Here is a 27,798-nt window from a genome sequence, read left to right as displayed (position 1 = left end):
CATGAATTCTTTTTTACACAAACTATACCATCCTATTTACAGTTTTGTGCCTTGCTTTTTTACTTAACATCTGTAGTAGATCTTATCAATATGTAGAGAAAGAGCTTATCTTTTTTCACATCTACATATTATTCCAATATATATGTTATTTATGGTCTTCTGCTATGACATAAAATGTTGCAGCAAATAATTAAGTACATTATTTTGTATATTTCAAGTATATCTGTAGGATAAATTCCTAGAAGTAGAACCCCTATGTCAAACAGTGTATGCATTTGTTGCTTTTCTGGTGAACACTACATTATCTTCTCTGGGCCATGTGTGATTTGAAAGATTGGGAGGGTGGGGGACCTACAGGAAGCGGCACAAACAGAGATAAACATTGGGCTACAGTGATTGCCGTGCTACACTTTATGTTCTTAGTCCAAAAGAACTCCAACACTGTGAGGTTTTTTCCCCTGCAGCATTTAAGACATCATCAGGATGTCTTTGATTAATGGTTATTTATCAGTTACTATAGCTTTTATTACCTAATCTGCTGACGTTTGCTAGAAATCTTCTTTTGTCAGAGGTTGTTTCCTTTGGAAGGCAATTAAATAAGGAAGAGTGATAAAGTGAGCTTGTGGTGGCAGAATATGGGTTTTGTAATAATTCCCTTAGCCATCTTCAAAGTAGCATGTACTGACCCTGAGCTCCACTGTAGGCCTTCAACTTGCCTTTTCAAAGAGAGGCCAGAATGTTTGCCTAGTGACCTGTTCCCTTATTCAGTGGGGTTACTGTTTCTGCCATAATCCATGGTTATAACAAATGGATCTTCTCTCCCCAGTGCATTGTATGTCGTGGATCTGAAAAAGTTCAGGAAAATAGCTGCTGGTGACAGACTCAGGGGACAGTACCAAGGTCTGAGTCAGGATCCCAACAGCCTTTCAAATCTTGATCAAGTAAGTGGCAATTTCTTTGGTTAACACTTTCAGGGGATGGTATACAATGTTGTGTCAGAAAATGAAGTATTTTTTACTTCTCAGTTCTCTCCTCTGTTGGGACAGTGTTTTGTTTCTTCATGGAAAGGAATTTTGTGTGTGTGTGTGTATGACATTTTGATCTCAACAGAAGACTTAGTGAAGAGGGTTGTAGGCCTAATGTTGGTTTGGGAAGGGAGATGAAAGGAGGATGCTGCCTCTTTGAACCATTACCATATCTTCTCATTTGGTACCCAAGCTAATCTGATAAATTTCTTTCTTTGCCTGCTAGGGTCAATTTGTTTCTCTTTTTTAGGAACTAACTAGCTCAGGATTCACAGTATAGAATATAGTATTACAATTTCCCTGTTTCCTCTGGGAAACCATGGTATTTTTTAAGAAGTTAAGCTGAATCAGTGTTTATTAATGCTAAACATTTTTCATAGGTAAGATTATAGTTTAAGGGTTTTAGGTACATATTTCACATATTTTGTTTTGCTTAAGTCTACCTTAAACATTTTTAAACTTTTATTGTGATATATAGCACCTGTAAAGAGAAATGTACAACATGAAAATATGCAAATATATATTCATATGGGTCAGTGAATTACCACAAAGCAAATGCCCATATACCCCCACCTGGTTCATGAAATAGAACATAACTAACATCCCAGAAGCCACCCTTTTCTCTAATAAAAGTACCTGACTTTCGTGGTAATCTCCCCATTGCTTTTCTTTATAGAATTACTACTTGAACGTGTGTCCTTAAACACTATAGTTTAGTTTTGCCTGTTTTTTTCTCCCTATATCAGTGGGATCATAAAAGATGTACTCTTTTGAGTCTAAATTCTTTTGCTCAAGGTTGTGTTTGTGAGATTCATCCTTGTTGTGTGTAGTGGGACTACATTCTGTTTCTCTCTCCTACATTTGGGTTGTTTTCTGTTTTTGTCTCCTGTGGGTAATGCTGCTGTGATCATTCATGCACATGTCTTGGTGCACATGTATACATGTTTCAGTTGTGTGTACAACTACAAGTGGAATTGCTGGGTCATCAGATTTGTGTATCTTTATCTTTACTAGATAATTCCAAACAGTTTTCTAAAGTAGTTCTAATTTATACTCCCATCAGCAGTGTAGGAATTCCTGTTGCTCCATGTTTTGACCAATACTTATTGTCAGTCTATTAATTTGGTAGATGTGAGCTGGCATCCCAGGTAGCTTTCACTTGGAGATGGCCTTCTGGTCTCCATGGTTTCTGATGAGAAATCAGCTGTTAATCTTGAGAATCCCTTGTCTGACAAGTCACTATCTCTTTTGCTGGTTTCAAGGTTCTCTGTCTTTTGACAGTTTGCTTATGATATGTCTAGGTGTGGATCTCTTTTGAGTTTATCCCACTTGGAGTTCGTTGAGCTTCTTGGATGTGCAAATTAATGTTTTTCATCAAATGTGGGAAGTTTTATTTCTTCAAATATTCTTTCTGTCCCTTTCTCTCTCTCTCAGACCCTCTTGGGACAACCATTATGTGTATGTTGGTATATTTGATGATGTCCCACAGGTCTCTGAGCTTCTGTTTATTTTTCTTCCTTCTTCTTTCTGTTCCTCAGACTAGTTCATCTCAATTGACTCATCTTCAGTTGACCTGATTCTTTTTTCTGCCTGCTCAAATCTGGTTGAATCCTTCTAGTAAATTTTCATTTCAGTTATTGTATTTTTTAACTCTAGATTTTCTGTTTGGTTCTTTGGTATAGTTTCTATTTATTAATATTCTCTAATTTTTGAAACATCATTCTCATACTTTCCTTTAGTTCTGTTAGACATGGTTTCCTTTGGCTATTTGGACATATTTAAGACGCCTATTTAAAGTCTTTGTCTTGTAAGTCCAATGTCTGGGCCACCACAAGTATAGTTTCTCTTGGTTGTTTTTTTCCTTTATATGGGTCATACTTTCTTGGTTTTTTTTTTTTTTAAAGAATCGCTCTGAGCTAACATCTGTTGCTAATCTTCCTGTTGTTTTTGTTTTCTCCTCCCCACAGCCCCAGTACGTAGTTGTAGATTCTAGTTGTCCTTCTAGTTCTTCTACGTGAGCCACCACCACAGCATGGGAACTGAACCCAGGCTGCTAAAGCAGTGAAGGTGCTGAACTTTAACTGCTAGGCCATCAGGGCTGGCTCACTTTCTTGGTTTTTTTGCGTATCTCTTCATTTTTGTTGAAAACTGAATATTTCAAATAGTATAGTATGGCAACTCTGGAAATCAGATTTTCCCTCCTCTCTGGGGTTTGTTGTTGCTGCTTCTTGTACTAGTTGTTGTTTGCTTGTTTTGTGACTTATAGACTGGTTCTGTGAAGTCTGCATTTTTTGCCTGCCTGATTACCTTAGTGGTTAGCTAAAAGTGGACAGAGATTTCCTTAAGTGCTCAGAACCACTGACTCTCCCAATCTTTGCCAAAGGCCCCTGATGCTCAACAGTCAGCCAGGCAGTTTACGACTCTACCATAGCCTTCACTTCCTCCTTGTGTAGAGCCTCAAGATCAGCCAGAGGTGAGAGCTTAGAACTTGCTTACGTCTTTCTTGATTATGCACACCACCCTGAGCATGCTCGGAGTCTTACACATGTACACGGCCTTCTATATTCCCAGGAATATGTCTTTTTTTTCAAAGCTTCCTGTGGACATCTCAGTCTTCAGCTTCTCCTTTTAAGATTCTTGGTTAGTCTAGTCTTTGCTCCACCTCAGGCAGCCTCAGGGAGCTTAATACACTCAAGTGCTGCCAAGGAGTAGCTTTCAGCATTGGGAAGTTCAAGTGAGAGTGAGTAAAGACGAGCCTTTACAGTAAGTCTCCTAGGGAACCACTGGTCAGGTCAGGTAATGACTCCATTTTGGGAATGAAGCTTTGAAGACCTCCAGCCTTGTTCTCCTTGCTCCAGTATGGGAATGCAGGCTGGTATTTTTTTAGGCTCATGGGGAGCAGGAGAATGGGAGTAGAGTATGTTAAAATGCCACAAAGCTCATTGTTCTTACCAAAACTTAACCATTTTTGTTGACTTTTAGATGCTCCTTGGGTTTCTGTAAGCCTTTGGTTAATTTCCAGAGTTCTGCAAATGTTGATTCTGACTATTTTTGCCAATTTTTGATTGCTTTTATGGAGGGATGAACTTTCAGAGCTCCTTAATCTGCAGTTTTGCTGATGTCACTCCCCGTTGTGGTTTTATATTGCATTTTCATAATTGATAATGAAGTTGAGTACCATTTTGTATGTTTATGGCTATTTAGGTATTCTCTTTTGTGAAGTGCTTATGTATTTGGGTTGTTTGGTTTTTTTCTTCTTGGTTTATGGACATTCTTTATATGTACTGATAGTATATCCTTTCTTAGTTATATATGTTGCAAAATTTCTCACTTTGACTCTCTTAATGGTATCTTTTGTAGTCAGGCTGATTGGTATTTTCCTTATGGTTAATGTTTTTTGACCCTGATTAAGGTCATGAAGATGCTTTTTTATATGAGCTTTATTGTTTTTTCTTTCATATTTAGATCTATATTCCAGTAGGAATTTGTTTTATGTATGGTTTGAGATGAGTTCAACTTTCATTTTTTATGTGCATTATAGTTATGTCAGTATGATTTTTGTTTTTTAATGAAACACACTGGTCTACAGTGCCATCTTTGTCAGATAGGAAGTCCCCATATATGCATGGCTCTGTTTCTGGCCCCTCTGTTTTATTCCGTTGGTCTGTTTGTCTGTCATCATACCTGTACTACAAATATTTCAATGACTGTAGCTTTATAATAAGTCTTGATACCCAGTAAATCAAATCCTCCCACTTCATTCTTCTTCAAGAGTGTCTTAGGGTATTCTTTGTCCTTCGTTTTCCTATATACATTTTAAAATCAGCTTGTCAAGTTCAGGAGGGAAAAACACTTGCTAGGATTTTATATTTGGCCTGTATTTAATTTCTCTCAATAATGTAGGTAACTTTCTTCTTAGAGATGTTGTACATCTTTGTTAGAGTTATTTTTAAAAACGTTTGTTTCTGTTTGTTGCTGGTATCTAGAATTGCAGTTAATTTTTGTTCGTTGTTGTATTCAGCTACCTTGCTAACCTGTGTACGCTTTTGGATTTTCTATATACATAATCATATCATCTACAAATAAAAACAATTTTACTTTTTCTTTTCCAATCTTATGTTTTTAAAAATGTCTTTTTCTTGCTTTCTCTGTTTGCTAGGGCTTCCACATTGTTGAGCAAAAATGTTGATAGTAGACATTCTTGACTCAAAAGGAAGGTTTTCAGCATTTTACCACTAAGTGTGATGTTTGTTGTAGATGTTTTATAGATACCTCTCATTCAGATTAAAGAAGTTCGTTTTATTCCTAGTATGCTACTTAAAAAAAATCTTTTGTATTAAATTTTATACATTTTTGAAATCTGCTGAGATATGATTTTTCTCTTTTATTCTGTAAAATATAGTTAATTATATACCTAAGTATAATTTCTGAATTATACTATCTAATGTATTCCAACTTAGTTATGATTTATTATCCTTTTCCCGGATTCTTTGTGCTAGTATTTGTTTAAGAATTTTTCATTTATGTTTTTGTGTGACATTGGCTTATAATATCCCTGTTGGGTTTGGGTATCAATGCTGTGGTGGCTTAATAAAATGAGTTGGGTTTTGTTCTTTTTCATTTACCTGTAGTTGATTTGTGTTAAGATTGACCTTATTTCTTTCTTAAATGTTTGGTTGAATTCACTAGTGAAGCCACATAGTGATTTCTTTGTGTTTAAATTATGGCTCCAATTTCTTTAATAGTTGTGGGGCTGTTGACATTTTCTATTACTTATATGACTTTCTATTACTATCAATGTTTTGTTAAGTTGTATCTGAATTTTCTAACATATTGTCATTGTTTGTGCTATCCTCTCATTTTCTTCCTTCCTTCCTCCCTCCCTGCTTTCCTCCCTTCCTTCTTTCACATTGGTTTATAACATTGTATAAATTTCAGGTCATCCCTCCCTCCCTTCACATTGGTTTATAACATTGTATAACTTTCAGGTGTACATCATTATACTTCTATTTCTGCATGGATTACATCATGTTCTCATGTTCACCAACCAAATACTAATTATAATCCATCACCACACACATGTGCCTAATTATCCCTTTTGCCCTCCTTCCCCTCTGGTAACCACCAATCTAATCTCTGTGTCTATATGTTTGTTTGTTGTTGTTATTATCTACTACTTAATGAGTGAGATCATACGGTATTTGACCTTCTCCCTCTGACTTATTTCACTTAGCATAATACCCTCAGTGTCCATCCATGTTGTCACAAATGGCTGGATTTTTATACACAATGGAATACTACTCAGCCATAAGAAACGATGAAATCCAGGCATTTTCATTTTTTATTGAAGATATAATTTATATACTGTGATATGCTCAGATGTTAATTGCAGTGTTAATCAGTTTTGAGAAATGTATATCAAGAGCTGGAATGCTTCCATCAAATTAGTTATCTTGCTAAAGTCTGTAGGATCTGTACTGATGTCTTCACTGTCTTTTTTTTATATTTAAATTTCTGACATTGTTTTTTTGTGCTTTCTCTTTTTTTCCTTGATCAGCTCACCAGGAATTAATCAGTTTTATTAGTCTTTTCAAAGAACCAGCTTTTAGCGTTTTTATGTACTCTATATATGTATTTCTTTTCTATTTCAGTAATTTCTGTTCTTTACTATTTCTTACCTTTCACTTTTTTAATTTGTTGATTTTTTTTTCTAATTTCTTGAGATAGATGTGTAGTTCATGATTTTTAGTCTTTTCTAATATATGCATTTAAAATTATCAAAGTCTATCTTAGCATGACTTTGGCGACATTCCACATGTTTCATATGTAGCATTTTCTTTACCATTTGGTTCAGTATATTTCTAGTTTCCATTGTGATTTTTTCTTTGATTCATAAGTTATTTAGAAGTGATTCCAAATACATGGGGATTTTCCAGTTATATTTTTTTATTAATTTCTAGCTCAGTTGTTCTATGGTCTGAGAATGTATTCTGTGCAATTTCAGGTGTTTGAAGTTTGTTAAGATTTATTTTTTGACCAAGATATGATCCGTTTTGGTAAACGTTTCATCTGCTTTTATATTCGGCAGATGTTAGGTGTAGTATTTTTCTATATATGTCCCTTGTGTCAAGTTTAGCAATGTGTTTTTATGTGTTTGTGTATTTTTTCAATTAGTTACTGAGAGGATGGTGTTAAAAATCTTTTTTTCCATATTGTGAAATCTTTCATGTCTTTGATTTTGTCAAATTCTGCTTTATGTATTTGAGACTACATCAAGTGCCGAAAAATTTAGAAGTCCTATATATGTCTGACAAATTAACTTTTTATTATTTCTGGTAATGTCTTTTTTTTTCCTTTTTGGGCCTTAAAGTGTGCTTCATCTTATATTAGTGGGGCTACCCCAGTTTTCCTTTCAGTTAGTATTACATATTTCTTTTATCCTTCTATTTTCAGTCTTTCTCTGTCCATATGTTTTAGTTCTGTTTCTTATAGTTTATATCTGTTTGTTTTTTCATTTGGTGTGACAATCATTTAATTCAAACATTTAGTCCATTTGTGGTTAATATAATCACCAATAAGTTGGGCTTTTCTACTGTGTTCCTATTTGTTCCATGTGTTCTTTGTTTCTTTTTTTTCTCCTTAGTTTCTTTCAGATTGAGAGTTTTTTATAATTCTATTTTCCCTCTATTAGCTTAAACTATATACTTTTTTACAGTTCTTCTAGTGATTATCATAGAGATTACAGTATGAATTTTTGACTTTGCAAAGGCTAATATTAGTCGGTATATTTTACCCACCTATCAGACAGTGCAAAAACATCAGAACAGTGCCTCTCAAATTTTATCGTATATAAAAGAATCACCTGGAGAACTTAGTAAAGCGTCAATTCCTGGGCCCCATCCCCACAGGCTGATTCAGTAGGTATACAGTTGGGCCTAAGAATCTGTATTCCTAACAGCCTCCTTGCTGCACGTCCGCATACCACATTTTAGGTAGCACTGCCTTAGAACTCATTAACTCTGTTTATCCTCAACCCAACCTAAATGCCTTGTTGCCATGTATTTTAGATGTCTCTGTATTTTAAACCCCAGGAGAAGTTATTATTCTTGTTTAATACGGTCAGTATCTGTTTAGATTTACTCACATAGTTACCTTTTTGGTTACTCTGCATTCTTCCCTGCATTTCTGGGCTTCCATATAGGATCATTTTCCTTCTGCCTGAAGAATATCCGTTAATTTTCCTTAGTGTGAGTTCACTGGTAACAGATTTTTTCAGTTTTTGTTGTCTGAAAGTGTCTTTATTTTACCTTTAATATCTGGTAAAATATACATAACATAAAATTTACCATTTTAGCCATTTTTAAGTGTACAGTTCAGTGGCATTAAGTATATTCACAATGTTGTGCAACTGTCCATCTCCAGAACTTTTTCATCATTCCAAACAGAAATGCTGTACCCATTAAACAATAACTTCCCCTTCTCTCCTCCCCCCAGCCCATGGTAACCTCTATACTATTTTCTGTCTGTATGAATTTACTTATTCTAGTTATTTTTAGAACCATACAATATTTTTCCTTTTGTGTCTGGCTTATTTCACTTAGCATAGTTTTTTCAAGTTTCATCCATGTTACAGCATGTATCAGAATTTCCTTCCTATTAAGATCGAATAATATTCCGTTGTATGTATATACCCTATTTTGTTCATCCATTCATCTGTTGATGGACATTTGGCTTATTTCCATCTTTTGAACTGTTGTGAATAATGCCTCTATGAACATTGGTGTACAAGTATCTGTGTGAGATCCTTCTCTCAATTCTTTTGTGTATATACCCAGAAGTGGAATTGCTGTGTGATACTGGTTGGTTGTGTCTTAGGACGATGGAACTTGTTGTTGTGTCATACTCAAAAGTTTTCCTGAGAAAAAAGCTTCAAGGCATGGAGTACAGTTGGCTAGAAAGCATGTGGGCTTCATCCACTTGGGATCAAGCCTCAGTAGACAAGGTGGATTCAGAGCTTCCTTCGAGCAAAACTGTAAATTGTAAGAACCACACTCTGTGCTAAGTTTGACTTTCAAAAGGTAGTGTTTTTCTTAGAATTGCCGTCATAGAGAGAGGTCTGGGTGCAGGCTGTTGGTGAGTTTCAAGCTAAACTTTTTCAGGTGCCTATTCATAGATTTTTTATGGATCCTCTAAACTTTGTGGTTTTTAAAAACACCATAAATAAATATTTTAACTTCTCTAAAGTTTTTGGTCAAGACCCTTTTAGTTCTAAAAATTTGTGATTGGCATGTGATCTGTAATATACAGCTAACATCACTAATTTGCTTTGCATTTATTTAAATTTCCCCCAGAACTTTAGATTGTTGTATTTTATTTTCTTTACCAAACAGGATTTGCCCAATAACATGATCCATCAGGTGCCAATTAAATCGCTCCCTCAAGAATGGCTTTGGTGTGAAACGTGGTGTGATGATGCCTCTAAGAAAAGGGCAAAAACAATTGATTTGGTAAGCCACCTGTGGTTCTTTTCTGCATCATAATCTAGTGTGGTGTATGACTAGATGGGTCTTAATGCACAGACTCTCGTTTAGTCTTTCTCTGCACTGGTACAGTGTAGGGACTGCAGAACATCTTACAGTTACTCCAGCAGATCTCTTTTCTGCTTGCAGCGGGAAGCCAGATTCTCCAGTGTCTGGTGATGCTGTTGTCACTGGTTACAGTCAGTGAAGTTACTCCTTGTCTTCCAGGTCATCTCTGTGCTTCGTAATTCTCCCGAGTGGACTTTCTTTCCTGCTCTCCAGTAGCTCCCCACAGCTTCTCTGCAGAAGCTGTGTATAACCCTCTGCCGCGCTGCTTCTGCTAAACTGTCCTTTGGTTCCTCAGTGCTGTTATTTTGGTCCAGTTAGGACTGTAACGCAAGTACAGAAACACCTTTGAATTTGCTATAATGGACCCTTTCTTCAGCTCAGCTGAAGTATGTTATTTTGGTTTTCACAGTGTAATAATCCAATGACCAAAGAGCCCAAGCTGGAAGCAGCTGTTCGAATTGTCCCCGAGTGGCAGGACTACGACCAGGAGATCAAGCAGCTGCAGACTCGCTTTCAGAAGGAGAAGGAAATGGGAGCACTGCGTAAGGAGACGACGACACAGGAGCCGAGCAGAGAGGGTAAGTACAGACCTTTGGCTTTAGGTTGGTAGTTCTTCCCGTTCCTCATTTCTGTTTGTTGCAAAACAACAGGATAATGAATATAAGAGAAAGAAAAATCACTTATCAGTCCTTCCATCCTGACCTCAACTAGTGTTTTTCACTTTCCTTTTTCAATTGGCTTTCTAAACAGTATTTATTAATGCAATTGCTGCCCTTTTTTTCTTTTTCTTTTTTTAGGAGAAAGGGTGCTTAATTATTATTATTCTTATTTAGGTTCATGAGTTTTGTGATGCATGAGCCAAACCTGACATTATTTGGGGGATCTCTTGTCAGATTCCTTGGTTTTTCATTACATCTGTCCAGGCACTAGTGAATGAACACATTTAGAATCAAGACAAAGTACATGTTGATATGAAAAAAAAAATTCTTTCGAACAAGCATATTGGGGTGGGGATGGAGTGTTTGTATTTAAATGCAAAGTCTTCATGTAATGGTTTTCCTATTATGTGTACATCTTGAATGGTAGCCAGTTGGAAACAGTCAATAGAATACGAAAGTGACCTTTTGTAAACTATTAACAAGATGAGTTCTGGATTTTAACATTTATTCAGCTCAAAACTAATTCTAAACAGGCAAGTACAGAACGGCGATCTTGAGTGATTCACCTGAAGACTATACCATGATATTAAATATCACAGCTTAAAGGTTCGATATTCACCATAAAATTAATTAATTCAAATTCATTAGTAAATCCTCAAGGATTTCCATAGATAAATGGGCGTCATTAATATATACTACATAGAAAAATAAACATATTGATAATGCCATTTGTTGGGGAGATGGTGATGAAACTGTTCTGGGTCTACCTTGCTGAAACTTTGTGTATTAGAACATTCCTTGTTGAGAAGCAGTAAATCAGTCATCAGGAGCCATTAAAATGTTTATGCCCTCAATAATTCCTCTCTTGAGAGTTTACCTTAAAGAAATAATTCAACGCAAGAAAAAAGTTACATACACGGAGAAATTTCGTTTACTATTTTTATAAACCAAAGACGTTAAAAACAGCTTAAACATTCAAGAATAGAGAATAGTAAATGAGCTACACTGCTGTGTAGGGAAATGTTTACGTTATCATGTGAGAAAAGAAGAATCTTGACTAAAAATGTGTGCATTTTTACTGGAAGTAAATATTGTACTTGTGAAAACGATTCAGATGGAGTGGGGGTATACAGGTAGTTTCAGTGTTTTTTAAAAATAGAAATATCTTTATTTCGTTTTTGCTTTCAAAATATAATACAAACGTATCAAACCAAACCTCCTAAAAATTTTAAAAGAGATAAAATGGAAGTGAGGGCACAAATAATAGGTTACAGTACCAGAAAATGCCCCATCTGTATTTGTATATCTTGAGGATAATTCATTTTATTTTTCCTTGTTCTCCTTTTCCATAGGACCTCAGAAACGTGAAGAATTATGATCTCCAGAGGAGGATAGGAAATTACACCATTTGAAAAACACTTTTTATATTAAATGCTAGTTTTTTCTGATCTGTCTATACAACTGCTGATAAACTGGCTGGGCAGGTGTGCCACACCTTTTGATTCTGGGCGTTTGATTTTGACTTCTGTACATCGGCGGGCTCTGGTCTTTGGAGTTAAGGCTCTCTTGGATTTGTACCTCAGAGGAAGACAAGCAACTGATCTTTTAGCACTCTGTCAAGAGCAATCTTCTAACCAGAAGGGAAAATGGCAAAGGCAACTGGAAGAAAACAAGTGCTGTGGGGCCCACACCCGGGAGCACACACTTGCTGCACCGTCATGGGAAGTCAACCAACCAGAGCCGCCATGTTCTTCCTTACCTCAGTCTACCTGCAGTGGAGCTCAGTCTGCAGCCTGTGCTGTGGTGCAGGTGCCGTCCTGAGTCGGATCGGCAGAAGCTTTGTTCCAGGGTCCACACACCTTGAGGTTATGCCAGCGTGCGCGCTCCTGTGCCCTTCCTGCATTCTCTTCCCCAACGTTAGGTTCATTGTTGAATTGAAACCCAACCAACAATCATGTGTCTTCAGGGTTGGCTCGGGGCATATTAATTTTGGGACGGGATGGGGGTGGGTTGGGGGGAGGGTAGGAAAAGTGTCAGGAGTTGCAGGGCTCTGGGGTGTTGTGGGGAGGTGAGGAAGACCAGAAATTGGCCATCCTCTTTTATAAAACCATCAGTATCATTGTGACTAATTTGAAATGAAAATGTTATTCTTATTCCCCACCCAACCCCAGTGAACTTTCTAGGTAATTGTTTTATAAACAATTTTTGTATTTGTGAAAGTCTTTGCTTTTTCTTCCCACTTTCTAACAATATTGTCTGTTACTGATTTCCTTACTGGATACAGCCATAGTAAGTTTCTCTAGGGATCCACGTTGGAGGGCTCAGGGCCCCTCAGGAAGGACACTGCATCATTTGCCCTCTCCTCTGGAGGATTTTTCTCTCTCAGACCCAGGACATTTGGCTTTGACTTTTCTCTGCAAAAGACCCCCAGCTCTGAGACCAGGAGATAGGTGACTGTGTGATTCCTGTTTTCTGTACCCTGTTCCGTAGTCCTTTTAGTTGAGTGCTGTGGGTGGCAGAAATTGCCAGTGCTCCGCCCCTTCTGACTCTGCATAGTTGATCTTAAAGCAGTGTTAGCCTTTTGGTCACTGCTTTTTGTGTCTTTCCTTCAGCAGCCCAGTACGGCCCTTCTGGAGCAGCCTTTCCTGGTGAGTGGGCAGTGCTGGGAGGTACCCACAAGGAGAAGAAGTCTTCCGGAGTGTTGTTGGCCTGCATGGGTGTGCAGCTCCAGGCCCTTCCCTCCGTCTGCCAGGCTGCAGGGACAGCAGCAAGAGCGCTCCCATGGAGGGCTCCTCCTTCCAGCACAAGCAGTTTTTGCCTCTCATATTTTGCCTGCTTTTTAAAAATATGAGGAGGGGGATACAAATGGATAGCTAAGTCCTCACTGTTCTCAGCCAGGTCACCTATTGATTTGCAGTCTTTAAAAAATCAGTCTTACAACAAATATCAAGTCACTTATTTTCTCCATATTCACGTACAAAAGTTAGCTTAGGAGTCTCTCAGTCAGTCTGAAGGAGCTTTTGAGTTTGCTTTTATATTCCGTTAAAAATTGAGGAGGGGCGGCTCAAAAGATTTGTAGATAAATTGATCCAAGCCTGTAAAGGTCCCTCAGAGTCGTTGCTGTTGACAAAGGCGGTAGCAGGAGTCCCCCCGCCCTGCCCTTCAGCTGGTCAGAGCAGCTAAAGGGATGGAATCAGTGGGAGTAAAAACATTGGTTCAGCGTCATCTGAGATTTAATTAAGACTTCCAAGAGGCCTGTGCTGCTGCTGCTCTGTCTACAACCATAGGCAGAACTGTGCATTTTCCTAGTTTATTTTCTGGGAGATTGAGCAGGAAATACTAAAGTCACTGGGATATGCTTTTTAAACGTTGGTTCCCTTGGGACATGGAACAAGCCAGTTTCTCCGTGTCTTTCTACCAGGTCTCTTATGCATATTCCATATGAGGAAGGTGCAGTGTGAAATCTATTCTCTGTGTAGTGTGTGTCCTCATTTCCCTTTCTTCATCCCACCCTAAACATAAATCTTATTAATAGTTGAATCTAAATATGCAAGACCCAGCTTGCTCCTGAAATTTCTGAAATGGTCTAGGGCCCTCCTCTCCTGCCAGTAAGTCTGGGTTTATGTGGCATAAGCATCTTTTACAGTGAACCTCTTATGCCCTAGGAAATGATGTTACCACAAAAATCTGGTCTCTGTCAGCATTGTCTGTTGTCTCTACTGTGTGAAAGCAAATGGTGACTGAAAAGATAGGTAGGAGAGATTTTTTTCCTAAGAAGCAAGAATTGATTGCACTGAAACATTCAAGCTTCTGGAAACTGTTCAGTGTGTTGTTTTTAGCCATGTAGTGGATTTTTTCTCTCAATATGCCATAATAGAACATTTTCCTTCTGAAGCAGTGCCAGAGTGATATGAAGTGATGTGACGTGTCAGAATGACATGCAGCAGTGTGGGTTGTTATGTTCTGTGAACAGTGGTATTTGACTGACATCAAAACCCATGCACACAGCCTGCTGCTGGGGCTGTGGGGGCATACCTGTGTTTAGTTTTAAAATTGTGCTCAATGCCTACCACATTGAGAATGATGACGTGTTAGTTTCCGTAAGATTGGTGAAGTGTTGAATCCATCAAAATGTGGCGTTTCAAATCGAAACATACAGATGTTTACCTGCCTACTAAGTGCATACGTGTCATGGTAGGCCCGTGTATTGTGTGAACTCAGCTCTTGGGAGAGCAAAGGTTTTACATATATTAAGAAATAGTTTCCAAGAATGGAGCTTAGTTTACTCTGCTGTCCTTAAGTCCTCGTATTATGAACATTGTTAAGGCTCTGCATGAAGGAACAACTTTTATCTGGTTGCAGGGACTGAGAGTCCCTGAAGGAAGGGCTGAAAGCTGGGAATGCGTGCAGTTGTCTGAAGAGACTGCCCAGGTGAGAGGGAGGAAGGAATCCCAGTTTCCTTTCCTGGGAATTATCCTTGACTGACACCATGGTTTGGAAGAGGTCAGATACCACCCTCATAGCAGTGAGTATAAATGATTCCTCTTCCCGTACATCTCCCGTGGGAGTGAATTTGGGTACTTGAAAGCAGTCCTTTTCTAAAATTGCCATGAATGATTAAAAGAAATAATTCAACTCAAGAGTTGCTGGGAAGTATCTTGTGCATTTTCTGAATAAAATGTTAGTACTATGGTATGAGATTTCATGGAAATGGAAATGTTTTGGTAAAGCCACCTAATGGAAACTTTCCCTGGGTAACAAACAAATGGAGAGTGATTGTGTGCAAAGTTACTTAATATATATATTCCATTGTGTAATTTTAATAGATTTTAAGTATTTGATTTTATGGGGACATTTTTGTGGGATGGTTAATCAACTTAAATATAGCTGTCATGTGTCTAGTTGGGTGGGATGATATTTTTTATTTAAGTTCATGTATTCCCTGCCTTGATGTAGTGAGGAAAGATCTTAATCAGGACTTTGGTAATTACCTGATTGAATTCAAGCAAATTAGACTTCATTAACTCAGGTCGGTATTGATATTTCAAAGTATCGAGAGGATACCAATTTCTCTTTCATTATTTGGTCTTTGATTTCTCGATCTAATACAGAAATGACACTTGTGAGTTGCAGTGAGTCTGTGCACTGAGTAGAGGATCTCTCTCCCTCAGGGTGTCATTGAGTATTGACAATTTATAAAAACAAACCACAAAATCAGCTTCAAGAAGCTGCATGCTCCCCAGAAGTAGTCCATTATACTCCGTGGTAATGATTTTGCAAGCAAGAGGCCATCTCCTGAGCCTTTCCCAATTGCCTAGCAACATGGAGGCCAAATGTGGAAGATTTAATTAGGACACAAGTTAGGGTATGAGCTGAGACCTTCATCCTGCCTATAATTTATACATTGCCTTACTTGTCACTATGTAGATTTCCAGAGAAATGGGCATAATTCCTCTCTGAAATAAAAGTAGAAAATACATTAACCTGAGGTCAACAATTTGAGAAAAAGATTATCAAGTACCATGTTTTCCAACCAGTTATTCTTAGTAATAACAAGGTAAACTTGGAAAAATGTTAGAATTTTTTAAAAACTATGTACTTTAAAAGCCTTCTTTATAACTATTCTATTTTACTGCAATCCTGTTCCATTAAATGCAACATAGGTCCAGGTGCTGCCTCTTGCTTGGGAACAAGCTTTGGGGCTTTTAATGTCCGTAGAACCCTCTGCACCTGAGGTGAACTGAGAATGAATTTCTGGGTACTGTAATGAAAATAAGGTCTGCTCAACACAATAAACTTTTCCTTCTCTTCTTTAAAACTGTCTGGTCAGTCATTCGGCTTTTATGTTTAGGAAGGGCGGATTGTTAGAGCACAAAGTTCCACCCCTTCATCTGACAGAAGAATCAGGCCTGGACAGGAAGGAGAGCTTTACCTGAACATCTTATCTGGTGATGGAGCTGGGTCCAGTTGAAGCCAATTCCCTGGATTCTCAGGATAGCACCCATGCCTCTTCTAGGTCCTTAACCTTGGAGAACTGCCCCGGGCAAAATCTGGCAAGCAGGCTGCCCCAGAAGTGCTAACCATAACAGGAAGGATGGCTTGAACTTTGTTCACTTTGCAAATTCTATGAACTCCTACCCTGGAGCTAGATTTGAAGTTGAAGATATGTTTCCTGCTGTTCAGGTGCTCACTGGACACTGCAAGCTAGTGTGATGTGCACTTGCTGAGGTGGAGGTTGGGGAGGGGGACTTGTGGCTGTGAGAACACAACAGAGGGCACCTAGGGTGGAGGAGAGGAGGGATTTGGTGGTCAGGAAAAGCTTGTACAAGGAGATGATTGAAGCCTGAGGAATAAGTAGGAGTCATCCATGTAGGAGGAGGGAGGCAGAGATGGATGGAGGACAAGAGCCAGTGTCTCATTTAGGGATTGCAAGTGAACCTGTGTGGCTGGAGTCATAGCCAGGACAGGTTCTAGAAGGAGGGTTTGAGTGTGGTCTTGGGGCCGCAAGAGAGCCGCTGAGGTGTTTTAAACTTGGTGCTGACATGAAATTGGGTTTTTCTTGTAACAGTCTTCTTATTGATGTATAGCACATGTAGACACAAGTACACAAACCATACACCTTGATATATTTTCAAAGTGAACATACTTCTGTAACCATCACCCAGATAAAGACATAAAAGGAAGTTGGATTTTATTTCAAGTTAACATTTAAATATCTGATTACATTCTGGCTTCCAGTTATGGCAAGAGCATCAGACTAACCCTCCTACCGATAATTATACACACTTGAAATGTACTGGAAAGTGACTAGAGACAGGCAAAAACTGGAGAGGACTCAACCACTGAAAGAAGAGAAACACATGGGATGAGATCCACATTTAAGTGACTATTCCTCACGTGGCCCACAGGGAATTAAAAAAAGTGGCAGTCTTACTACGGTGAAGAGCCAAGTCAGAGTTCAGGGCTGTCTGAGCAGCTGGAAATTGAGGGGAGAAATCCCAGAAAGCAAGCCACAGAGCCTTGAATTTGCTTTACATGCTTCCCTCAAATCCTTGGCTGACTCCTAAATTTTGTATGAACAGGGTAGGATTCCAACAGGCCCAATGGAAAGCAACAGCTGGAAGGCTGGAGAAGCTCAGCAGAGATTTCAGCAGATGTCTGGTGCTGGGGGGGCACAGTTTGAGATTTATGTCTCACCAAGCTTTCCATTGAAAACCTAGAGGGTCATACCTTAGGATTACAACCGCTCTCAGAACTCAGGTCTAGGGCCTAGGACTAAGTCGAAACTAAAATAGACCCACTCTAAATAAAGCCTAAAATCAAGTCTTCAAAGAATTGAGGTGATCTACTAGTAACTTAACTGCCTACTAAAATGAAACTCAACAGTTTTCGTGGAAAAAATAACTGATTATATCATTTGGAATGTCCAGTAAACAATCACAAATCAGGAGACATAAGAAAAACAAATGTATGACACATAACCAAGAAAGAAAGACAAAAGAAACATACCCACAGACAACTAAGATGTTGAAATTATTTAATAAGAATTTAAAAATAATTATAAATGTTAAAGAATCTATAGGAAATGATAGATACAAAGGATGAAGATGAGGGGAATTTTAGGAGAGAGATGAAATTAAAAACTAATTTCGTGGGTGGGCTTAAAAGAAGATTAAACACTGCAGAAGAAAGGATCAGTGAACTTGACAGGTTAATAGAAATTACTCAAAGAGCAAAGAGGAAACAAAAAAATTAAAAAAATAAAGAGATGTAATAACCTGTGAGACAATATCAAGCAGTATAACAAATATGTTAAGTGGAGTCATAGAAGAAGGAGAAAATATTAGGAAAAAAAATATTTGGAGAAAATATTGGCCAAAAATTTTCAAAGTGTGATTAAAATATCAACTCATGGATTCAAGGACCTCAGTTGACCCCCTGTAATATAATTTCTAAAGAATGCCATCATGACCCAGTTTTGAGGCCCTGGCTAGAGACCAGTCAGTTATCTTGAGCAGCCCATTAAGTCTATACCCTCAACCACCTCATTTATTGGACTCTGACACTCTGGGCCACTATACAGCCACCCTAATCACTCAAGATAGCAGACAACCAGGGACAGCTCCTGTGCCCCAGAGCCACTGAAATCATTCAAATTAGCCAGTCTTGCCAGTCTTAAGCCTTCTTATCCTGCCTTGCCCATTCTTTTCTGGGGAAACAAAAAAGGCTTTTGCCCACAGTTCCTACCTCACCTCCTTCCTTGTGACCAACTCTACTGGTTCCCCTGAGTGGTCCTGCATGGTGTGACCTGTGAGTATAACAAAACTATAAAACTCTTTTGGTTTCTCTCTCTCAATCTGTGTCTGGCCTTTCCATATGTCACCCTACCCCAAAAAAGCAGGAAAAATATAAAGAAGTCCACACCTAGACACATCATCATCAAAAGTTGAAAACCAAACGTAAAGAAATCTTTTAAAAAGTATCCAGGAAAACAAAAAAGACACACATGATACACAGGAACAATAATAAGAATGATAGGTGACTTTTCATCAGGAAGAAAGAGAACAGATGACAGTGGAATAACATTTTTTAAGTGCTGAAAGAAGGAAAAGCTGTCTTAACATTCTATATTCAGGGGAAATATTCTTCAAAAATGAAGATTAAATAAAATCGTTTCAGAGTAACTGAATGCTGAGAGAATTCATTGCCAGTAGACCTGGACTATAAAAAGTGGTAAACGTTCTTCAGGCTAAAAGGGAAATGATGCCAGATTTCTATCTGGCATCCAGATCTACAGGAAGGAATAAAGAGCACCAGAAATAGTAAATATTTAGGTAAATGTACTGTTTTTTTATTTGAGACTTTTGATTACTTAAAGCAAAAATGATACCTGTATATTGTGGAGTTTATAACATATGTAGAAGTAAAATATATGACAGTTGCACAAAGCATGGAAGTTATAAGGTTCCTGCATTATATACAAATTGGTATGATAGTAATGCAAAATAAACTGTGATAAGCTGAGGAAGCATATTGTTTTCCCTAAAGCAACCGTTAAAAAAAATACAAATTATAGCCAGCAAAAGGAGATAGAATGGAATGCTTAAAATTTTTTAGTAAAAAAAATTTAAAACTTGATCAACCCAATAGAGGCAGGAAAAGATAAACAAAGGAACAAGTACAGAGAAGATAAATAGTAAACAAATGGCTAAATAGTAGACTTTAAATTGAAAAGAATTGATATTTGCATTATGTATTAATGGTCTTAAACACTCAAAATAAAAGGCTAAGACTTTCAGATTGTATTTTAAAAAGCAATTTACAAGAAACACACATTAAATAGAAATAGGTTGAAATTAATAAATGTACCACACAAGCACTTATTATTAATAAGAAAATTATCGTGACTATGTTAATATCAGACAGAGTGAACTTCAAGACAATAAATATTACCAGAGAAAAAAGAACATTCTATAATGATAAAAGTCAATCAGGAAGACATTAACAATCCAAAATATATCTGCACGTAATGACATTACTTAAAAATACACAGAGCAGGAGTGACAACATGCAAAATGGCAAACTACAGATCTGGGGCCAGTCACTCGACTGAGTCAACCACAAAGCTGGAGAAACCAATTGGAATCAACTATTTTGGAACTCTGGAACATAGTGGGACACTTAGAACAACCAGAGGAGCACTTCATGAAGGAAGAGGCTTCTGATCTCTTGTAAGTGAGTGGCATACATGAATCAACTATCACTCCCCATTCCTCAGCACCACATTGGCCATAGGGACAGCAGCCTGCATTCATGGAGCAGCTGGCTGGTGCCAGGGTGGGCAGTAGTGACCTTGTCCTCGAAATATTTGGATTTTTGCATTTGGGCTGGTCTATTGATGCCTGAGGAACTGGCACAGATACTTGCCTTGGTTTTGGCTCTCAGTAGCAGTGGCTTACCCTGGTGTCATCTATCAGAAGAGTTAAAGAGACAGGACCCTTTGTTTTCCTTGTTGGAGACAGACATTTAAAGAAATTGTTCTCAGGTCACTGCTAGACTGCAGAGATAGTGGAATAGAAACTTCAGGGACCACACCACAGCAAGGAATGCATGCTTCATAAAAATAGTTTGGGAAAGTCACAAACAGATGGTTCCGCCCTCAATAAGCAAAAACCATCAATCCCTGAGAACTGGTAGAATCAGATTTCCAGAGTTAACATAATACCCAGAATGTCCATTTATCAACAAAAAGTTAAAGAACATACAGGGAAACAGGAAAGTATGGCCCAGTCACAGGAAAAACAGAATTTGACAGAAACTATTCCCAAGAAAGCCAAGACACTGGAATTGTTAGACAAAGTCATTGAATCAGCTGATTTAATTTGTTCAATGAGCTAAAGGAAGCCATGGACAAGGAACTAATGGAAATCAGGAAAATGACATATGAACAAAATAAAAAATATAAAAAAAGAGAAATTATAAAAAGGAACCAAAGAAATTCTGGAGCTGAAATATAAGCTAACTGACATGAAACATTCACTAGAAGGGTTCAACAGAAAATTTAAGCAGGCAGAAAAAAAGGATCAGAGAATTGAAGATTAAGACAATTGAAATTATCCAGTCCAAGGAGCAGAAAGAAAAATGAACAGAGTCTGAGAGAGCTCTGGGACACCATCAAGTGTACCAACACATGCATCATAGGAGTCCTAGAAGAAGCAGAGAGAGAGAAGTGCAGAAGTGTTCGAGGAAATAATGGCTGAAAACTTCCCAAATCTGTTGAAGGACATGAATCTACATATCCAAGAAGCTTAATGAACTCAAAGCAGGATAAATTCAGGGATCCACTCCAAAACACATCAAATTGTTGAAACCGAAAGACAGAATTTTGAAAGCAGCGAGAGAGAAGCAACTCATCATGTACAAGGGATCCTCATAAGATTAACAGCCAAATTCTCATCAGAAAATAGAAGGAAGCTAGAAGGCAGGGAGATGGGATATTTATGTCCTTAAAAAGAATAAAATAAAACAACTCTCAACCAAGAATTCCATATCTGGCAAAGAGATATCTGAAAGAGAAATCAAGATATATCTAGATAAACAAAAGTCAGAGGAGTTCATTACTAGTAGACCTACCCTACAAGAAATGCTAAAGGGAATATTTTAGGCTGAAGTGAAAAGACACTGGATAGTAACTCAAAGCCACAAGAAGAAACATCGGTGAAGGAAACTATACGTAAGTATAAAAACCAGTATTCTTTACTTGTAGTTTATAATTCCTCCTTTTTTACTAGATGATGTAAAAGCATAAAACAATAAAAAAACATAAAACTATACTAAAAATTTATGTTAGTAAGCACAAACTGTATAAGGATATATTTTGTCTCATAATAGGGGGAGGGACAGATATATAGGCGCAGAGTGTACACTATTGAAACTAAGTTGGGTATTAGTCAAACTAGGTTGTTATATAAGTGTAAGATGTTAGTTGTAATCCCCAAGGTAACCAGTAAGAAAATAATTTTAAAATATATAGAAAAGGAAAGAAGTTGGGAATCAAACCAGTACACTTCAAAAATTCAGATAAATACCAAAAAAATTCAGTAATAGAGAAATTGAGGAACAAAATGTATGACATACAGAAAACAAATAGCTAAATGGCAGAAGTAAATCATTTCTTATCAGTATTTACTTCTAATATAAATGATTTAAACTCTCCTGTTAAAAGGCAGAGATTGGTAGATTGGGGGTAATAAACAAGATGTGCCTATATGTTGTCAACGGGAGACTCATTTTGATACAAAGACACAAAGAGGTTGAAAATAAAAGGATAGAAAAAGATATTCCATGCAAATAGAAACTGAAAGAGAGCTGGAGTGACTATATTTTTGTCTGATAAAATAGACTTCAAAAAAGTTTACAAGAGATAAAGAGGGACATTATATATTGATAAAGGTTCAATCTAACAAGAAGATACAACAATGATAAACTTGTACACACCTAACAACAGGGCCCCAAAATATAAGGCAAAAATGGACAGAATTGAAGGAAGAAATATAGTTCTACAATAATAGTTGGACACTTCAATACCTATTTTCAAAAGTGGATAAATCAGCCAGAGAGAAGATTAATAAGAGTACAGAGGTCTTTAACAACACTATGAACCAATTAGAGCTAACAGACATAAACAGAATACTCCACGCAACTGTAGAATACGTATTCTTCTCAAGTCCACATGGAACACTCTCCAGGACACATGAAATGTTAGGCTACAAAACAATTCTTAATGAATTTTAAAAGGTTGAAATCATATGAAGTATCTTCTGGTCACAATGGAATGAAACTAGATATCAATAATAGAAGGGAAACTAGAAATTTCACAATAATAAAATTCACAAAAATTAAACAACACGGTGTTAAACAACCAATGGGTCAAAGAAAAAAATCACAAGGGAAATTAAAAAAAAAATCTTGAGATGGATAAAAATAAAAACAACTTTCCAAAACTTATGGGATGCTGTGCTAAGAGAGAATTGATAACAGTAAATGCCTACATTAGAAAGGAAGAAAATCTCAAATTAGTAACCTGACTGTAAATCTTAAGGAAGCAGAAAAAGAAGAGCAAACTAAACCCAAGGAAGCAGAGAGAAGGAAATAATAAAGATTAAAGCAAAGATGAATAAGACAGTAGAAAAGTGATAACAGAAAATCAATGACACCAAAAATTGGTTCTTTGAAAATATCAACAAAATTGACAACCCTTAGATAGATTAATGAGAGAGAGATGACTCAATCAAAATCAGAAATGAAAGTGGGGACATTACTACTGATTTTACGGAAATAAAGTGGATTATAAGAGAATTCTATGAACAATTGTACACCAACAAGTTGAATAACCTAGATTAAAAGGACAAATTCCTATAAACACACAAATTACGAAAACTGACTCAAGAAGAAATAGAAAATCAGACAAGAATATAACAAGTAAGGAGATTGAATTAGTAATCAAAAACATCTCAACAAAGAAAAGCCCAGGATGAGATAGCTTCACTGATGAACTCTACCAAATATTTAAGGTGAATTAAAACCAATTCTTCTCAAACTCTTCCCAAAAAATGAAGAGGAGGGAACACTTCCTAACTCAATTCTACAAGGCTAGCGCTACCCTAGCACCAAAGCCAGACAAAGACACTAGATGTCAATATCCCTCATGAATATAGATGCAAAAATCCTCAACAAAATACTACCAAATAGAATTCCAGCATAGTAAAAGGCCTGTACACCATGAGCAAGTGGGATTTATCCCCAGAGCAAGTGTGGTTAACATATGAAAATTATTCATTGTAATATACCACCATAATAGAATGAAGGAAAAATGCCACACGATCATCTCAATTGATGCAAAAAAAAAAAAAAGTGCATTTGATAAATCCAACAACCTTTCATGATAAAAACACTCAATAAACTAGGAATAGAAGAGAATATTCTCTACATGATACAGGCCAGATATGAAAAACCCACAGATAATATACTCAGTGGTGAAAGACTGAAAGTTTTTCTCCTAAGATCAGAAACAAGATGAGGATGCTGACTTTTACCATTATTCAACATAGCACAGCAGTTCTAGCCGGTGCAATTAGGCAGGAAAAAATAGCAGTTGCCCAAATCAGAAAAGAAGAGTTATTGCTGTTTGCAGATGACATGATTTGTAGAAAACCCTCAGGAATCCACAAAAAAGTTGAATTTAGCAATGTTGTAGGATACAAAATTGACACACAAAAATCAGTTGTATTTCTATACACTAGCAATGAAAAATCCAAAAAGGAAATTAAGAAAATTTTATTTACACAGCATTGAAAATAATAAAATTCTCAGGAATAAACTTAACCAAGGAGGAGAAAGACTGTACACCAAAAACTACAAAACCTTGCTGATAGAAATTAAGGAAGACCATGGGGCTGGCCCCGTGGCGTAATGGTTAAGTGTGCATGCTCCACTGCTGGTGGCCCAGGTTCAGATCCTGGGTGCGCACTGATGCACCGCTTGTCAGGCTGTGCTGTGGTGGCGTCGCATATAAAGTGGAGGAAGATAGGCACAGATGTTAGACCAAGGCCAGTCTTCCTCAGCAAAAAAAAAGAAGAAGAAGAAGAAGAAGAGGATTGGCATGGACATTAGCTCAGGGCTGATCTTCCTCACAAAAAAAAGAAAAGAAAAGAAATTAAGGAAGACTTAAATAAATGGAAAGACGTACTACATTCATGGATTGGAAGACTTAATATTGTTAAAATGAGAGTACTTGCCAAATTTATCTACAGATTCAATGCAACCTCTATCAAAATCCCATTGGCATTTTCTGCAGAAGTAGAAAAACTACATAAAATTCGTATGGAATTGCAAGGAATCCTGAATAGCCAAAGCAATCTTGATAAAGAAGAACAAAGTCAGAAGACTCACACTTCCGAATTTTAAAACTTACTGCAAACTACAGTTATCAAAACCGTGTGGCACTAGCACAAGGATAGAGATATAGAACGATGGATTAGAATAGAGAGCCTAGAAATAAACTGTCACATATGTGGTTACTTGATTTTTGACAAGAGTGCTGAGACAATTCAATGGGATAAAGGCGTTGTTTCCAAAAAATGGTGCCAAGATAACTCTATAGCCATGCAAAATAATGAAGTTGAGCCCTACCAAGTTAGTAATGTCTTTTTAACTATGACACCAAAAGCACAGATAAAAGAAAAAACAAATAAATTGGACTTCATCAAAATTTAAAAAGTTTGTGCATCAAAGGACACTAGCAAGAGAGTGAAAAGACAAGCCACAGAACAGAAATAAGATCTGATAATGGATTAATATCTAGAATATATAGAGTCTCCTGCAACTCAACGGAAATAAATAAAACAGAAAACAAGCAATTAAAAATTGTAAAAAAAAAAAAAACAAAAAATGGACAAAAGTCTTGAATAGACATTTCTCTAAAGAAGGTATACAAATGGCCAATAAACACATGAAAATATCCTAATTAATCATTAGGAAAAAGCAAATCAAAACCTCAATTTAAAAATCTCCAACTGTAATTATGTAGTAACCTATTTCTACTGTGAGTTCTGTCAATTATTGCTTCATGTATTTTTGTTGCATTTTTTATTGTGGTAAAATATACATAACGTAAAAGTTACCATTTTAGCCATTTTTAAGTGTAAAATTCAGTACTGTTAAGTACATTCACAATATTGTGCAACCATCACCATTTTTTCATCATTCATAACTTTTTCATCATTCCATACGGAGACTGTACCCATTAAGCAACTCCCCATTGCTCCCATCTCCAGAAGTTTTTCATCATTCCATATGGAAACTGTACCCATTAAACAACTCCCCATTACCCCTCCCACCCAGGCCCTGGTAACCTCCATTCTACTTTCTGTCTCTATTAATTTGACTCTGTTAGGTACCTCGTGTAAGTGGAATTACACAATATTCGTCCTTTTTTGTATGGCTTATTTCACTTAAAGCATAATGTCCTCAATGTTCAGCCATGTTGTAGCATGTCTTAGTCATCTCAAGCCGCCATAACTAAATACCATGGACTGGGTGTCTTAACAGAAATTTATTTCTCACAGTTCTGGAGGCTGTCATCAGATATATGATTTGCAAATGTTTTCTCCCATTCTGTGGGTTGTTCTTTCATTTTTGACAGTGTCTTTTGAAGCAAAAAATTTTTAAGTTTGATGATGTCAAATTTATCTATTTTTTCTTTTGTTGCTCACACATTTTGTCATATCTAAGAATCCGTTGCCAAATTCAAGGACATGAAAATTTACTTCTATGCTTTCCTCTGGGAGTTTTGTGTATATATATATATATATTTTGGTGAGGAAGATTTGCTCTGAACTAACATCTGTTGCCATTCTCCCTCTTTTTTCGCTTGAGGAAGATTATCCCTGAGCTAACATCTGTGCCAGTCTTCCTCTATTTTGTATGTGGGACACTGCCTCAGCATGACTGATGATTGGTGTAGATCCACGCCTGGGATCTGAACCCACAAACTCGGGCTGCCAAAGCTTAGCACGCTGAACTTAACGACTATGCCATGCGACCAGCCCCTCTTTTAGGAGTTTTATAGTTTTTAGTTCTTACCTTTAGGTCTTTTATCCATTTTGAGTTAATTTTTATTTATGGTGTGAGGTAAGGGTTTAACTTCATTATTTTTCGTGTGGCTTTCCAGTTGTCCCAGCACCATTTCTTGAGAAGACTATTCATTCCCCCATTGAATAGTCTTGACACCTTTGTTTAAGATGAGTTGACTATATATGTGAGGGTTTATTTCTGGACTCTATTCTCTTCCATTGGTCTATATGTCTGTCTTTATGGTGGTGTCACACTATTTTGATTACTGTAGCTTTATAGTGTGTTTTGAATAGAAGTGAGTCCTTCTACTTTCTTCTTTTCCAAGATTATTTTGGCTGTTCTGAGCCCCCTGAAATTCCATATGAATTTTACAATTAGCTTGTCAATTTCTACAAAAAAAAAAAAAAAGGAGCTGGGATTCTGATAGGGATTGTTTTGAATCTGTAGATCAATTTCTGGGATATTGCTATCTTGACAATATCAGTTCTTCCAATCCATGAACATGGGATGTCTTTCCATTTATTTAGATCTTTACATTCTTTTAACAATGTTTTGCAGTTTTTGGAGTGTAAGTTATGCACTTCTTTTGTTAAATTATTCCTAAGTATTTTATTCTTTTGGATGCTATTGTAAATGAAATTTTCTTAATTTCATTTTTGAATTGTTCATTGCAAATGTCTAGAAATACAATTGATTTTGCATATTGAACTTGTACCCTGCAACTTTGCTGAACTCATTTATTAGTTTAATAGTTTTTAGGGGATTTCTTTAAGACTTTCTATATACAAGATGATGTCATCTATTAATAGATATAATTTTACTTCTTCCTTTCCAATCTGGATGTCTATATTTATTTTTCTTGCCTAATTTCCCTGGCTAGAACTTCCAGAACAATTTTGAATAGAATTGATGGTAGTCAAGATCCTTCTCTTGTTCCTGATCTTAGCGCAGAAAATATTCTGTCTTTCAAAATTAAGTATGATGTTAGCTGTTGGTTTTTCATAGATGCCCTTTATCAAGTCGATGAAGTTCCCTTATATTTCTAGTTTGTTGAGTATTTTTATCATGAAATTTGTTGGATTTTGTCAAATGTTTTTTCTATGTCTATTAAGATGTTCATGTGGTTTTTGTTTTTTATTCTATTGATATGGTGTATTCCATGAATTGATTTTTAGATATCAAACCAACCTTGCATTCCTGAGATAAATCCTACTTGGCCTTGGAGTATAATTCTTTTTGTACATTGCTGGATTCAGTTTGCTAATGTTTTGTTGAAGATTTTTCCATCAAAATTCATATGAGATATTCGTCTGTAGTTTTTTCTCTTGCAATGTCTTTGTTTGGTTTTGGTATCAGGGTAATACTGGCCTCATAATGAATGGGAGTTAGCAG

The 27,798-nt window shown here is 36.9% G+C and overlaps 1 protein-coding gene across 4 annotated transcripts in view; it reads left to right on the top strand.

The window, feature by feature from the left end:
* The window catches only part of UGGT1 (UDP-glucose glycoprotein glucosyltransferase 1), a 114,390-nt gene extending 98,300 nt beyond the window's left edge, over positions 1 to 16,090 (top strand). For all 4 annotated transcript variants that reach the window (XM_058548725.1, XM_058548724.1, XM_058548723.1 and 1 more), the window contains 4 exons: positions 827 to 941; positions 9,416 to 9,532; positions 10,023 to 10,191; positions 11,625 to 16,090. In XM_058548725.1, coding sequence (XP_058404708.1) covers positions 827 to 941; positions 9,416 to 9,532; positions 10,023 to 10,191; positions 11,625 to 11,650 — 427 coding nt within the window. In that variant the 3' untranslated portion in view covers positions 11,651 to 16,090. The remainder of the gene's footprint in view (positions 1 to 826; positions 942 to 9,415; positions 9,533 to 10,022; positions 10,192 to 11,624) is intronic.
* Positions 16,091 to 27,798: the final 11,708 nt, after the last annotated feature.

The sequence above is a fragment of the Diceros bicornis genome, chromosome 10, assembly GCF_020826845.1.
Source record: "Diceros bicornis minor isolate mBicDic1 chromosome 10, mDicBic1.mat.cur, whole genome shotgun sequence".
Lineage (NCBI taxonomy): Eukaryota > Metazoa > Chordata > Mammalia > Perissodactyla > Rhinocerotidae > Diceros > Diceros bicornis.
The sequence above is the reverse complement of the archived record's forward strand: the minus strand, read 5'-3'. Positions and strand labels throughout refer to the sequence as shown.